This window comes from Priapulus caudatus, unplaced genomic scaffold, assembly GCF_000485595.1.
Source record: "Priapulus caudatus unplaced genomic scaffold, Priapulus_caudatus-5.0.1 Scaffold179, whole genome shotgun sequence".
Taxonomy (NCBI): domain Eukaryota; kingdom Metazoa; phylum Priapulida; class Priapulimorpha; order Priapulimorphida; family Priapulidae; genus Priapulus; species Priapulus caudatus.
In genome coordinates this window covers 33,343-50,059 of record NW_014577240.1, presented here as the reverse complement: position 1 = coordinate 50,059, position 16,717 = coordinate 33,343, and the positions used below count along the sequence as shown (strand labels likewise).

Genomic DNA, 16,717 nt, shown 5'->3' with positions numbered 1-16,717 from the left:
CTCTCTCTCTCTCTCTCTCTCTCTCTCTCTCTCTCACATGCACTCACTCATCCGCCCACTAACCCACTCTTTATCTCTCTCTCTCGCTCTATTTCTCCGTAGCTTGAGATTCTACAAGGTCCGGGCGAGACGGTGTTTGTTCCCGGTGGATGGTGGCACGTGGTTGTCAACATGGACAACACGATTGCCGTCACGCAGAACTACGCCAGCTCCGCAAACTTCCCTATCGTCTGGCACAAGACTGTTCGCGGTCGCCCCAAGCTCTCGAAAAAGTGGTACCGAATACTGCAGGTGTGTACAGCAGTCAACCAACATGCAAAGATTCTGAAGAAAAAAATATCTACATACCAGAGTGTTGATGTGCATTGATCATGCAGCATAGATTCATCACTCATTCGTGCACAGTGACAATCAAATTTCGAAATCAACTTATTATGAGGTGTAAATGTAAATAATAGTGTAGAGTTATCAATCAAAGATATGGTAGTATATCGTATAATAATTGTTATTTACTCTTGTAATAACTGAATTTGCCAGTAGATGGCGTAGACAGTAGGCCCAAATAAGCATTGCTCAAAATTAATTAAAAAAACTTTTCCACAAAATCAGTTTTCTAGACGTCTATAAGGCATCTGCCACATGTGTACACTAGAATGCTCTAATGACAAATATTACCAAGGCATGTCAGTGTTCGAAATAAGAGCTATCCTTTTGTCCTCACTTGTCCATTTCCACGGAGGACAAGTAGACCTGTCCAGTAGCTTTTTAGAGCAACTTTTTAGCGCAATTTTTCATCATTTTCTACCATTGCTTCAACTTTGTTAAGACAAGTAATAACTTTTAAAATAAATAATTGTGCTTCTTTATGTTCTTTCAAGTTTGGTGCCTAATTTGAACTGTTAGTGAACTGTATTAAAATTACAAAGTAAGATATTGGATCTAAAATTTAATTTGATTAAACGTATTACACATTTACTATATTTCTATGTTATTAATCAGGACATGCAAACATTTTGCAGGACAAGCAAAAATATCTTGTAGCTTGTCCGTCGGACAAGCAAAATTGTTTTCTTTATTTCGAACACTGCATGTAGAAAATGTCTTTTTTACACAGACAAGATTGTGCAATGGTGAACAATTGGTGAAAGGCTCCTATTATGTTCTACCCGTGTTTATGTATGACAGGAAAAGAGACCTGACCTGGCAGAGGTAGCGGCATCTATTGACCCCCAGCAAGAGACTGGATTCGGCTCAGACAGCTCGTCCGGGTCATCATCGTCGTCTTCGTCGTCATGTGGCAGTTGCTCTGGTTCCGATGAGGGCGACAGTGGCCAAGAGTCACTCCCAGAGCACAAGAAGAAAAGGTATGGGTCTGGGATTTTTTGTGTGCATATGCATTCGTCAATGTAGACACGTGGCCTCAAATAAGTGTAGGAACGTAATGATGTGTCCCTTGGATTTCTGCACTAGCGTGATTTTGTATGTAAACACAAGGCCTTTCATGGTTATGGAAGTTCAATATTATACACAGTAAGTTTTTGGCGTGGGTGAATTAGGTAAGTGTACATGCACGTTATTAATGTGTGTTTTACACATTTGCATTTGCTATGAATTTCTATGAATCTGTACGCAGGTGGTCTTAATGTGGCTGATAGGGTCTATGTCCCCCAGGGTACTGCCGGAACGTACCCTGGTACTAAATACTACTATCTAATATGCCGACCGTACGCTCGGCCTACTCCATTAACGAGTCTAGCGGAGTGCGCCTACGCCTACCCCTAACCCTAACCCTAACTCTAACCCTACCCTAACCCTAACCTACTCTAACTGCTCACATCAGGAGCGGGCCCAACCCACCTAACATATCAGCTAGATAGTTACCAGGGTACGTTCGGGTATACCGGACGCGTACCTATTACGTATCCGGCAGTACCCTGGGACATAGACCCTAATTGACCTTAATATGTGACATTAATATAATGGCCTAGATGCTATTCAACGGATATATTGATAATTTATTATAGATACTTCACTGAGGCACCGGAGAGCCACAGTCGTTCACGGCTCGTCCACAACCTAAACAGCCCGAAGTCGGAACACAAAGGTTGACAGTTGACGCGAATTGATCGTCACATGCTATACTTCAGGTGTACTCAGCTGTGCACATAAAAATGATTCAGAGAGACAGCATTGACAGCTTGATGTCCGATGTAGTCTGATATAGCGCTATCCGGTATTTGGTAGAGTCGGACTGTGCACAGAAGCAATTCTTACGTGTAAATGCGATTACCAACGAAGTAGTTCTGAACTGCTGTGGATAACTGATTACATAATGGTTTTTGGTCAGCTGTAGTTTTGTGCTTTATATGATTAACACGCATGTATCGTTTGTTTGATATTTTCAATTTAGAATGAGTAATGGTCGATGCTAAAATATTAATAAACACATGGGGGCCTGTGTGTGGTAAAAACTGTTCTGTCTAAGACCTCATGATAAGATTCACTTGAACTTCGTGAAAACGCCTGAACTGTTTATCCGATCGCCGAGTCCAGCCCCAAATTTTGATAAACTGAATTCTATAAAAATCGAAAGCGTAGTATAGTGGCAAGTTTTCATACGGTACACGTAATACAGTGCATACCAAAATATATCCACCAGTAGTGCATATAATTTTGATACTATGGCACTATTGCGGCTGCAGGTCATCGTGATATGCTGATTACTCGTGTATTTTTAATGCTTGTGTTGATTGCTAGATAAATTGGTCATGAGTCAAGGGCATCCGAAATCACGGCGGGGTTGTGCAAGGAAATAATGTGTTAAATGCGCCGATGTTTTTGTGATCTGTCATCTCTCAATTTTATTCCTGTCTGTGCTTATTAATTTTGCAATGCAGTAGAGTTTTTTTCGCATGAGTGCCAGCAGATAACGCTGATGGCTTGATGCTGCTACTTATATAATCTTTACGGCAGCGATGCACACTTGTCAATGTTTTGGCTACGAAGGAATTACATTAATAAATCTATCCATATTATCAGTTAAGCTGCCGTGTGTGTTTTTATAGCTATTATGTGAATGTGTTTTGTAAGCGGATTTTATTTAGCAATAATTGGAATCTACGAAAAATCATAGATTTCATTCCACTGTGTCTGACTATTTTCTTATTAAAACTTTATTAGGTTTTCACTTTGAAATAATAATGATGCGATAAATATTGTTGTTGTACAATATCTTCTACCCGTTTTATAACGTGAGCACGATACAACTACGTTCTGTCAATTGCGTAAAAACAGTTTGTGCTTAGTTTCGACAGAAAACACTATACGATGTTAGAATGCTCTAGAGATGGAAATTGGATTGCTAACTGTACCACCAGTTTGATGGTTTTTAGGTCATCTGACATATTCAGATGGCAGCTGTAGAATCGCATGAGCGGCGTACCGGCGCCGGTCCGATGTGTCCGTCGGCCGCCGTGCGCCCTTCCGTCACAGTTGGGTCACAAATTCTAAAACGCTCGACGTAACGGTCACGATATTCGGGACGTGGAGGGGTAAAAACGAGTTGGGATGTCGAAGGCTGGGGTCAAAGGTCAAAGGTCAAAAAGGTGTAAAGAAGGAAGCATTCCCCTCCTAACTTAAGGTATAGGGAGGAAATGCATAAATTGCGGCACAAATCTAAACTCAGCTCGACATAGGCCTCATGATAGTCGGTGTATAGCATCATGGTAGGAAAAGCCATCACTGTGCCGAAATTGAGGTCAAAGGTCAATGGGCACAGGCAGATTTTATACATTTTCTGATGACATGGTCTGAACGGAGCGATTGAAAAACTTTTTGTTTCAGGCGGTGACCTAGGCAATTTTTATGGCTTCATTGAAAGGTCCATGAAATGTACTTTCTGCTGACATGCGAAGAGTAAGTGTCGGATAACCTTTTGACCCTCAAGAGGAGGGTTAAACATTGATTTGTTGACTGTTAACAAAGGACTAAACCCATACCTGTGTGAATGCGAGGCTACAGTTGCACAGTTAATTGCAAAGGCAAATGTTGTGTTGAACAAGGTTTACGCTCCTTAAATCATAATTATTTCTAAAGCAGTCTGTCTATAGCACCCTGAAGGCTGAATCGGTGAATGCTCGCGTGAGTAGGAAAAACACACGGGGGCAGCTCATGGCTGCGCACGCTTCTTAATCATAATTGTTGCCTGCCAACTGCAATGGCACATGTGTCTGACAATGCATAGAGATTAGGTGGGTGCGAAAGTGATAGCTGATATATTTGTTCAATTGGCTAGAAAGTCAAACAATATAAAGAAACTTTATGTATAAGACGTCCTTGCTATGCACAAATTATTTTATCAGCAGAACACCAGACACCAGATGAGCCCTGTCGCACTGCGGCACTTGTCCATTATTTGCATGGCGGTATCATACTGCTTGTGTCTCAGCAACATTATCCTTACGCTTTCTACATCACGTCCTATACCAGAACTGATGTATTAAGTAGCTGTAGCAGCATGCGAGTAGTAGACCCCATATGCGCGCACATCATGTCTGCTTGTGTGCCAGCCACGTTAGAAATATCGATCGAATATCAATAACAAAATCTACATAATTTCGAATAAAATGGGGGAAAAATTATCATAATAAAATCGATCGATTGATAAAATATATCGATCAAATCGATGAAAACGTGGCCTCTTCATTACATTCTCGCTGAAGCAGGCTGGTGAGAAATAAAGTAGAGCTACAAGTACAATAAACCATGAATAAAGTAACGCATAGTAATAAAATAAAATAAATGTAACACATTCTAAATATTTCTAACCACGTCGCATTACCTATCCGTAGACATGAATCCCATACCACATTACCTACCCGTAGACATTGGAATATTGTCATATCCTTGTAGTCGTTTCTGTGATTAGCAGCATTTACATAATTACATAATGTGGTTATATACAATAACACATAACTGTGATAAATTACAACCACTCTAATTATTTGGCCGAGGAATTCGCTTCCGTATATCAGTGGCAAAGGTGAGGATGGGGATTTAGGAAGAGGTCCTGGAGAAATACAAGAGAGAGAGATGGCGCGCGGCACGGAGCAAGAGCCGTGGAAAGTGAAAGAGTGAAAGGAATAGAAATGAAAGTGTCAGTGACACTGTAGCTCACCACAAAAAAGGACACAAATGAGTGAGTGAGAAGAAATCAGTTTTAATTGAGCAACCATCGACGTACATTATAGAAACGATCATTATATCATAATAATAATATAATAATAATAGTATAAATCATAATATGTTCATAGCAGGAATTTTGCATTAAAGATATTGTCAATTGAAAATCTTGTAAACGATCCAGACGAGTGTGACACACAGACTGTTTGTATCTGCGTGTCTATATAATATGCTATATAATTGCCAAACCCAACCCTAATTTGCATAATTTTTTTTAAATATCAAAACCCCTAGCCCCTTATTCATTCACATACCAAAATGAGCAAAATCGCTTGAACCTGAACTGACTAAATGGCAATTCCCATTTTTGCCAAAAAATGCCGTGCTCGAAAGTACGTCGACTCGGCGTGCTCACAAAATAGGACGTTTAAATGGGAGCATAGGCAGTAAGAACTACACCCAATTTCAAACATATGGTTAAACGGTCCTGAGTTATCGTTTTGACCGTAGCCAATTGTTGACGGACGGACGGCCGGACGGACGTACGACGGACGACGACCCATGGCAAATAGCTCAGCTTGACGATGTCCAGTGAGCTTAATAAAAGCGAGGCGAGTGCGAGAGAGAGGGTAAGAGAAGGCGAGAGAGGTAAAAAATAGCGCGCGAGGGGGTTGCGAGACAGTAGAAAGAAAGCACAGATATTGTATTTATATATATATGTATATATATAATATATATATATATATATATATATATATAATATAATGACTGAACGTTTCCCCCATGGTGCCAGGTAGCATGTTTGCACGGCCGCACACAATACGATGCGGGTCTGTAAGCACGGCACATTGTGACCAATCGACAATACTCGGCCCTACAATGAATAAAGACTAGCATTGAGAGATGCGGCCAGATATGGGCCTCTTGTATAGAGAGTGAACCCAAAAGCGATACGGCACAGCGTGCTTGCAGGGCGCCGTAGTTCCGTGTATTCTCTGTACCTCCTAATATTGGTTGTCCGGCTTGTTATTACGGGGCCTTACTATAAATATAACCCCCAGTTTTCTCCTCTGCTTGGCGGCGCTAGTGATGTTCATCAGTAGTGTACGTCGCATATATCGCAAGGACTCTCACGTAATGCGGAGTGATAATAATAGTAATTCTATTATTATTATATATAGTATATCTAATAATGTTATTATTATAGATTATTACGTTTAATATGAATCTATTATTATTCACTCGTATCTCGATGATCAGGTTTTTACGATTCATGTCGCCACGGTCTCGTTAGCACCGAATTCCTTAGACTGTCGCTTAACCCGCCGATCTGTACCGTAACGGTAATGCGTCCGAGCGAGGGTGGTGCCCATCTGATGTTAATTGACGCGCCAAAGTGCGTGAGGTCGGAAGTTAGATGTAGCGCGCGACGATTGCTGGATGTTTAGTGCGCATCAGTTGCTATATTGCTATTTGCGCCGCAATGAGAGAGAGAAAGAGCGAGCAAAGAGGTAGAGAGAGAGAGATAGCGACAAAGAAGAGAGAGAGAGAGAGATAGCGAAACAAGAGAGAGAGAGAGAGAGAGAGAGAGATAGGCGAACAAAGAGAGGAGAGGAGAGAGAGAGAGAGAGAGAGAGAGAGAGGAGAGAGATAGAGAGGGAGAGAGAGAGAGTGAGAGCGAGCAAGAGAGAGAGAGAGAGCGCGCGCGAGCAAGAGAGAGAAAGAGAGAGAGAGAGAGAGAGAGAGAGAGAGAGAGAGAGAGAGAGAGAGAGAGAGAGAAACTGGAGCGCATCGTGAACTTGATGACAACACGACACGACATCGGCTTTTCAGTGCCTCCCCTTCGCACTCGCCCATTTGCGCTCGCGTGGTGATGTCTGTATCGATTCTGCGAAGCGATTTTGACTTGCTTAGGAAGAAAGGCACCCAAATCCCTCAAGATAGATCCAACTCCGCGAGGAAAGACTTTCTATTTCGCAACGAAAGACACCGTAACTCCGTAAAGAACGATACATAAACTGAAAGGATAGACGCGTACAACTCTTGGCGAAAGACGCCTAAATCGGGAAGAACGATAAATATAGCGGGAGAAAACCAGGGACGTCCTCGTCCGTACACCGCGGTCCCGTCTTTAAAAGACGCCCGGTGACGTAGGATGAACCTGTTACCTAGCAAGGTGCGTATATGTACTCTTGAATAGTATATAGTAAATATATATATATCATATGTGTGTGTGTGTGTTGTGTGTGTGTGTGGTGTGATGTGTGTGTTGTGTGTGTGTGTGTGTGTGTGTGTGTGTGTGTGTGTGTGTGTGTGTTGTGTGTGTGGTGTCGCGGCGCCGGTGCGTGCGTGCGTGCGTGCGTGGCGTGTTGTGCGTGTGCGTGTGCGTGTGGTGTAGATTACTTTGCAATGTGAGAATATGCTTTAATCTCATGCCTCGATGATTTCAGCAGCTGGTCATTCGCCTCTAACGAGGGGAAAAGTCCTCACGTGACGACCCTGATCTTCATCGCTTTATCTCACGGCGTTGGTATATATTTCGTATAATTAAAAAGTGGTCAGTTTATATATATATAATATATATATATATATACGTGTGCGTGTGTGTGCGTGTGCGTGTGCGATGATGCGTGTGCGTGTGCGTGTGCGTGTGCATTTGCGTGTGCGTGTGTGCGTGCGTGCGCGCGCACACGCGTGTGTGTGTTATTGTAATTAATTGAGGTGTCCTAGTCCTGTAATTTACCTATACCCTTTAATTTATTCACGTGTAAGCGTGTGGCTATCTGGGGGGGGGGGAGGAAAAGATTTGCTTGTTCAGCTGTCCTTCGTGGATTAAAATGAGGCGTACAATAATAATAGCATGGGTGAATAATGAGAAATTGTGTCATATTTATTATGTATTTATGTATGTATGTATTATTATGTATTTTGTATGTATTTATGAATGTATGTGTCCTTATTCACCCCTAATATTAGTCATTCGTTTGCATGTTTAATCAAATATTTCTTCAGCTCTTCGCATTTTTTTCGTTATAGCTACAGGGGAGAGAAGCTAAATTGGTTTATTTACATGAACAATTAAATGAATACTGTATTAGATTTTTTACGATTAGATTGTTCTATGTAATTTCACTGTATTCACAAATTCGACGAAAAAGTGACCTCTACCCTGATTGAACAGAATTTTAAAATGGCGAAAAATAGATAAAAATAGCATAACTTAACAAAACCTAGATAGTTGCCTGAAGCACCAATTGTTTCCTGTAGTTATGCCGGTGGCTAATTATTCGAGGAAACTTATATGCCGCCGGAACAAACACGGAATTGAATAAACATGTGATAATAGTGAGATAATAATAGCGTGAGATTTAACTCGCTCGGTTCAGCGTACCTGAACCTCATTCGAGAAAAAAAAACGGCGTTGGCGCGTAAGAGTAAATACGACCATGTTTTGCCAACTAACTTTTGTAATTTTGGTCCCACATCATAATTACACATCGTGGTGTAGACACAGCTCTTAGATGACGTCACCTCATCCGCAGGTGACTGTCAGAGAGGCGTCTTCTCTTGAGCCGCATTCCCAGCAAGACTACGGAGTTAGCCGTGGCAGCTATGTCGCCCCCGAACTCGACCATAATGGACGAGAGGAGACAATTACAGGTGAACACGGAAGCGATGTACGTGTTCTCTGCGCCATGGCCTAGTTATTCGGCATTGCCATGTGTGGAAGTGCTCCAGCTGTTTACTTCAAGTTTTTAAATTGAAACTACATGACGTTCAATATTGTGTTATTAAAATTATTAGCTTTTTGATTAGCTTTCGTGCATTGTAGTTAAATAATCAGATATGCAAGCACCACACTCAAACTATATGTTATGAATTTCGTGCAATGGTACGGGACAAAAGAAGCTGAGCTAAATAAGATGTAATCCCACTAATATCACAATGTCTCAGCCGTACCACAACTCATACACTCCAGCCAAACGCATCTTGCCGAACAAAACACACGTGTGCACATACACGCGCATCGCACACGCAGGACCCGCATGCAACACTACGCCGCCGCCAACGGTGCTGTGTGTGCTGTATGCTGTGTGTGCTCGTGTGTGTGTGTGTGTGTGCCTGTGCTGTGTCGCGCGACCGTGTGTGCGTCGTGTGTGTGCGCGCGTGTGGTGTCGTGCTACGCCGTGCGCGTTGTCCCGTGGGACTGGAGAGAGAGAGAGAGAGAGAGCAGCGAGCGAGGCGAGATAGTCACTAGAACAGACAATTAAAGTGCCCTACGCTATACGTAACAACTGTTACTCGCGCCGTTGCGAGATGTGCAGGTTTACTGTAAACACGATTACGGACAGGAAAGATGATGAGTGTCGAGATACGCCCCTCAGGCCGTTCACGGAAAGGTCTACGTTGCGAGGAACCATTTCCGGTACCAGGCTGCGGTGTCGCACGCACGGCGAGCAGGAACACGCAGTGCTCCAGTTTCCCGTGACCGGGCTGCGGACGCAAGAAGTGGATACGGTGAGCATCAGAGAGAAACCCGTCGAGAGTTAATCAAGCACTGATTGAGTGAGAGAGAGGAAGAGAGAGAGAGCAATGAGGCGAAACGTGTGGACGATAAAGAAAGAGAAGAGGAGAATGAGCGAGGATGTGTGGAACGATAACGAAGGAGGGAATGTATATGAGTTGTATACACGCGGAACGAGAAGGAGAATTAAGGAAAGGTATAGCGAGAGGGTGAAGAGAGGGGGCGCGGTCGAAGTAAAGGAAGAAAGCACGCACACACACACGTGCTCCACGCAAAATACGATGGAAAAAATGCTAGAAGTTATAGTTATAGAGTGCAAGAGGAATATAGGAGAAGATAGCACGTTATAGTCAGTCGGAACCGCATCCAGACAGCCGTACATAGATACACGATATCATAGATATCATAGACATCATAGATAGCATCAGTATAGCAGAAATTCGATGCCATCGCTTGTCTGGACTCAAAGACTGATTAACTGACTGACAGACTGACTGACCGACCGCGACGACGCGACGCGACCGATACCGAGCCTGACCGACCGAACGAACCGACGACCGACGACCGACCGACCGACCGACCGACCGACCGAACAGACGATCCCGAGCCGGCGACCGACCGACCGACCGACCTGACGACCGCCGCGACCGACCGATCGCGACCGCCGACCGGTACCGACCGACCGACCGACCGATCCGACCGACCGGAGCGACCGACCGACGACGCGACCCGAAACCGACGCGAGCCGACGACCGACCGACCGACCGACCGACCGACCGACCGGACCGAGCCGACCGGAGTCCGACCGACCGACGCGACCGACCGAGCCGACTGACTTACTTTGAACCAAGACTGACCGACCGACCGACCGACTGACTGGATGACTGACTGACTAAATCACTGATTAACTGACTAGCTGCCTGACTAACTGACTAAATCACTAATTAATTGACCGATTAACTGATTGACTAACTAACCAACTGACTGATTAACTAACTGACTGACTAACTGACTGTGCAGGGCGACGACTACAGCGGCGGCACGGTGCGCTTTGAGAACACCGTCGTAGTGCTGCACGACGCCGCGCTCGGCATCATAGAGGCTCCAGATCGCGCGCTGAGACTCGTCTGCGAGTTTGAGAAGCTGGAGCATCTCGCCGTCGACACCGGTGTCCGCGTGCCGTAAGTGTTGCTGTCTTTTTTTTTTAATCAAGCACGCACAAACAACGCACCACTTCAAAACAAAACCCCTGGAAAAAATTCCCGAGTGATGTTTATAGGCTATTATAATAATTAATAATACTAGCTACAACTTATAACATTAAATCATAATCATAATAATAGGGGCCTAATAATAATTAATAATAATTAATAATAAATAATAATAGTTTATAATAATAATAGCCGCAGCAGCAGAAGAAGGGTAAAAGTGGAGGTCGCGGTGGTGGTGGCGGCGGCGGCGGTGGCGGCGGTGGCGGCGGCGGCGGCGACGGCGACGGCGGCGGCCGGCGGCGGCGGCGGAGGGCGGAGGCGGGTGTGGTGTGGTGTAAGTTGTTGCTTGTGTGGTGGTGGTGTGGTGGTGGTGGTGGTGGTGGTGGTGGTGGTGGTGGTGGGTGGTGTGGTGGTGTGGTCGTCGTCGTGGTCGTGGTGGTGGTGGATGGTGGTCGTGGGTGGTCGTGGTCGTGGTCGTGGTGGGGTGGTGGTGGTCGTGTGGTCGTGGTGGTCGTGGTGGTGGTGGTGGTGGTGGGGGTGGTGTGTGGTGGTGGTGGTGGTCGTGGTGGTGTGGTGGTGGTGGTCGTGTGGTGGTGGTGGTGGTGGTGGTGGTGGGAGATGGTGGTGGTGGTGTGGTGGTCGTGGTGGTCGTGGGTGGGGGTGGCCGTTGCAAGCGGCAGCGGCAGCAGTGGTGGCGGTTCGCAGCGCCCGGTAAAGTGACTGCGCGGTATTGTTTGCATGGCAGTGACATTCGTACAAATAATCTTCTCGATGTCTCAGATGATCAGACTCGATGGCCCATACAGCCCTACAAAGCTCGCCGTGTTCCGACGTGTTCGCTCCAAGATCGTTAAGGGCACAGACCTCATGGCTCCCTTCAAGCGCGCACTCATCGTGGGTCAGGAGCGAAACCTTGTCTCGACTCTGAAGGACAACAGTACGTAGGCTTTTGTCGTTAGCAGCTTAATTTTTAGCCGTTGTGTCGCGCTGAAACGAGCCAGCCTACGTTTTCCCGAGTGGAATCTTTCGTGAAAGACTGAATACCGTGATATATATATAGTCTAAGAGCTAATAATACCTAATTAGCTGGTAATTATTACTCTTGAGTATATATAAATTCGGATTCCTAAAGAGAGCGTGGCGCATGTTTCGCGTTCGCATTCACACTGGTAATGATCCCGGATTCTTGCATGGCGCATTGCTAACTATTCTGCGCCGTGTCCTGCATGGCACTGCGCCATTCGTTTACGCTGTACCGACGAGTGCTTGCGCGTTTCCAGGTCATTGGACATCACGGTGACAAACTGCGTAGCAGATGACGGTGTCAACTCTATCATGCTCATTGACGAACATGGGTGCGTCTTCTGCGGATCACTGTGACTCTTGAACAATCAGATCTCGTGATAATATAAGAAGTAATTTTAAATCTCATGAAATCTATAGTGATCGAACATATTTGCTATAATTTCGAAACTGTTGCCGAAAGGTTAATCATAATAATCTATCATGAAATAATTTATTAGTTTTATTGGCGACGTCTCATTAACATGTACGGCCGGTATTTTATGTAAAGGATATTGTTGTCATAGTAATACGGGTGATACAAAGTGACGTGACATTGGCTTATCGTAAATCGTTGATCGCTAATACGATTCGAATATCGCGTAAACGTTTGGAATGGCGACGCTACGATTAGTGACTCATACTATAAAAAAAAAAGTTCTCCATCGGCTTTGGGCAGCTAAACCATTCGTGGCCTTCATAACAGATTTTGAATGGCGCTTTCGCGCATTGTAGTGAATTCTGAAACGATGAAGAAATAACATAGGATAGAGTAATAAGCAATTGAGATAAATAACAATAATAAGCGATCATTCACATGCAGCTGTCCACAGATAGGCAACTTGGTTACCGCATTCAACAAACTGGCGGGAATTGATCGCGAAGCACGGGTTGGATCACCTTGGGCTGCGCATCACGGCATTCAGTTGCCCAAGACAGACCGCATGTCTACTTCCAGTGCTCCGTTGCTCGTATGCTTCCACAAAATCTATGACGTAAGTGCTGTGCTTCTGAATGCAAGTAGTTGGTTTATCAGGTCAAACCTCAAAATGACTCCATTTTGATTACGTAGGGTAAGCGTGTACAATTCACACGTGGGCGCTCTGTATCAAGCTATGAGCACTGTGGTAATATTGCTAGCATGCATTTAGGCAATATAACCCAGCACTGTAAGCCTATATAGGCTAGGACACTGTAGCTTATATAGCAAGCACTGAGCAATTATAGTGACAGCTGTAGCAATATAGATAGCAATAGCTACGATATGTACAATATAGCAGCTAAGTCGCTAGCACACATTCGTTGAACGCTAATTATTGGAACTTAGCCATACTAATTGCCACACGCCGCAAACGCGAGCTGTTCGACGTTACTGATAATGTAACTAGAGGCCTAGTTCACTTCCTTCTAATTACATTTATGGGCTTTCAGCCGCCTTGCCTACGCGGGTGGCTGCATCTAACGACAACCGGCAGGTTTCTGGTAGACGCTCCGAGCAACACCCAATCTTCTGGCGACGGCAACGTTCGGGGATTGGTACACGGCAGCGGCTCAAAGGCACCTTCGTCGTTTCCACTGCGCTGCCTCAGCGTAATATGTAAAGTAAACTCCATCAGACCGCTGATCGCACCGTCCGGCAAAGCAACTGAACTGCTATAGTGTACGAATCGTGACCCCCAGAACAACGAGCTAAGAATTATCGCAGACTCGAGGAAAGGACTGGGCTATGCGTGAAGAGTGAGGCGCATAAGTCAGGATCAGGACGGGTATGGTAGCGTGAGGCAAGATACAGAATTCCCGGATCCCGTCAAGGAAGATACTGATGTTATACAGCCGTGAAGTCAGAACATACATCATCGGGATGGATAAATCTACGAGACATAGGTCGGATACATGAAAATCTTAACAAGCTTCCAAACTTCCGGTGATATCCCCTACGATGCACAGTTTTCTAATGGAGCCAGTTCTAAGGGACCAGAGCCTAGGGGTGATGGTACATACGCGCCACGAATTCCAATGGCCGATAATTATGATGACTTGGTTCCTAGGGATGAATTTAATTGAGACTGTGGGTCGCTAAAGAAAAGAACATATACGGAAACTGGTCCCGAAGAGAAGCTTACTGATTATCCGAATGAAGAGACGGCGTGTGATTTCAGGGAAGGAAACGTTTACCAGTCCGGGAGAAAGAAACCCGGAAAGAAGAAAGTGCAGTTGACAGAGCTATACGTTAACTCTCGACGATTTCCCTGACTCTCGAAGACCCCAGGCAGACCGGTTACTAAACACGTAGGCGCCACCTAGTGAACGCAGGTATGTGCTCGTATAATGGACTACTTGGACTACAGGGCAGAAATTTTTAAGGCGACAGAGTAGCGGCTCACGTTTTAATGAAAAAGGAGAACGTGGCGGGGACCCCAATCAAAGAATAGATAACAACTTCCACGTCATGGCAAGTAGACACGAGATGCACCTGGTGACAACATTTATGGAGCTAACCGCCTGGTAAGAGGAAGATACGAAGCACCACCAGGTGACAGAAGCTCTGGAGCGCTAACCGGCATATAGGAAGGTTACGAAGCGCCGTCTGGTGAGAGAAAGTAGCGAAAATGCACAAGTGAAAGAAGGTATGAAGTAGCCCCGGGTGATAAGGAAGTACGAAAGCGCCTCCGGTGAGAGAAAGTACGAAGTGCCCATCTGGTGATAGGAAGGTAAGAAGCGCCGCCGGTGGAGAGAAAGTACGAAGTGGCCAGCCTGGTGATGATGAGGTACGAAGCGGCCTCCTGGTGAGAGAAAAGTAACGAAATGCCACCAGGTGAAAGTAAGGTCTGGAGGCTAACCCGGTGAGAGAGGCTACGAAGCGCCGCCCTGTGGGAAGAAAGTAACAAATGCCACCAGGTGCAAGAAGGTTATGAAGCGCCGCCGTGTGAGAAAAAGTACGAAATGGCGCACCAGGTGAAAGAAGGTCTGGAGGGCTACCCCGGTGAGAGGAGCTACGAACGCCGCCTGGTGGGAGAAGAGTACGAAATGCTACGCAGGTGAAAGAAGGTATGAAGTACACCCTGGTGATGAAGAAGGTACGGAAGTGTTACCTGATAACCAACAGGTATGCCGATCCTCGGCTGGCAGGTAACGATCCGACATCAAGAAAAGACAAAGCCAATAGACCCGCACCATACCGAACGGTTCAACACTTACATACAACGACCGGCAAATTTTTAATACCAATCCGATTCCCTGATGGCTGGGAGAAGAACGACATAGAAGCATCCACACGAATGAGCACGCCCGCCAGCGTATGGTGGCTCGCTTCTATGAGTCGCAGGGGCTGAAGAAGGGAGTCCCGAGATGACGAATGGCTCAAACGAGTAAAAAAAACGAACCTATTTCACGGCGGCTACAGTATAATTATACTACAGCACGTTTATACGCGCGTGTAAATAACCTACCATTTAACTTACCGGCGTCTTTCGTCTTTACCATTAGACACTTTTGAGTGTATTATTAGAGAACTGGCTCGAATTTGTAGAATTAAGACAGTAACTATCATTACATTTACAAGAGAGGTTTTCGTTTCATTTCGAATAACGTTTAACCGTTAAGTCGCTGCGTCCAGTGTACACCGTAAATCTCCTGTCTATCACTAACGTGCGACGAAGCAACGAAAATCTCCTCAGCATTAATATCCGTTGATCGCATCTCCCTTCCAATCATAGCAGGCTACGTAATCGCCACATTGACTCTTCTCTACAATGATGGAAACACTGACGCGTGAGTTCGGCTATCCACGGGAAAGGTGGCCCCTTAACGGGGCGACAGCGGAGAGATGTAGTGGCAGCACGTGCTTTTTAAAAAGTAACACGGACGTAGATTTCAGCTAAGATGAGGAGCAGGAAAGTGATCGTCTCCTGATCGCAGGAGAGACGCAGCAGCCAAAATGTAAGTACGAACTGTGGCATGTGCATTGAGTATCGATAGCACTGATCAGAGGTGATAGCGATTATATATGTTGCGCGTGATGTAAGTGTATAGTCGATGATCGCGATGATGACGATGATGACATGAATGATAGCTGGCACTAATCGTGATGGCGGATGCGATTAAAACGATAGTGGCTGTTAACTAGTCTTGACGTTCGATGTCATAACCTATAGTGCGGTCCAAAATGCTGCTATATTGCTGTAAATTCATGCCACAGAGTGCAGATTATTGATTTAGTTTAATCGTACTTAATAATGTATTTCACAGATGAACCGAGTTACTAACCGGATGTTCTAAAGACGGGCTGCATTCCTCGCTGGGGCTTTTTTCTGTAACAGTAAGCATCAGTCCTGAACACTGTTCTGTTGTTGTTGATTTTGTGTGCATTGCGTAGTACTGCCTTCAGCTATCGAGGCCACCTCAGATCGTACGAACATTAGCCCACTCTATCAAGTAATACGACTAACTAAAGCCGTTGCTAAGTATAAGGTGATTTTACGCCCAAGCGGTTGATAAAGTAAAGCCGTGATAAGGCAAAACTCTTGCCTTGATATTTCCTGCACTGACTATCAGAACGCGATGTTTGTGGAGCGTATACAATAAACCGTTTCCGAATACGTAGACTTTGACGTTCAGTTTGGCGCTACCGTAAACAAATGGAGTCAGTGCAAATAAATGGCTACCTATAAAGAGATTACAAAAGTATTCACAGTTTGGAAAAAAAAAAATATGGGTTTTTTTTAAATAATTAGGTTGG

General features: G+C 45.0%; 2 protein-coding genes across 2 annotated transcripts in view; both read left to right on the top strand.

Annotated features, from left to right (window-relative positions):
- The window catches only part of LOC106806775 (bifunctional arginine demethylase and lysyl-hydroxylase JMJD6-A-like), a gene marked incomplete in the record, with an annotated part of 5,893 nt that extends 3,784 nt beyond the window's left edge, over window positions 1-2,109 (top strand). The window contains 3 exon segments of the mRNA XM_014808844.1: window positions 103-291; window positions 1,186-1,364; window positions 2,025-2,109. Of these exon segments, the coding sequence (XP_014664330.1) occupies window positions 103-291; window positions 1,186-1,364; window positions 2,025-2,109 (453 nt within the window).
- Window positions 2,110-9,498: 7,389 nt separating this feature from the next.
- Window positions 9,499-16,717, top strand: part of LOC106806774 — a 12,959-nt gene continuing 5,740 nt past the window's right edge. The window contains exons 1-2 of the mRNA XM_014808843.1: window positions 9,499-9,699; window positions 10,727-10,887. Of these exons, the coding sequence (XP_014664329.1) occupies window positions 9,499-9,699; window positions 10,727-10,887 (362 nt within the window). The remainder of the gene's footprint in view (window positions 9,700-10,726; window positions 10,888-16,717) is intronic.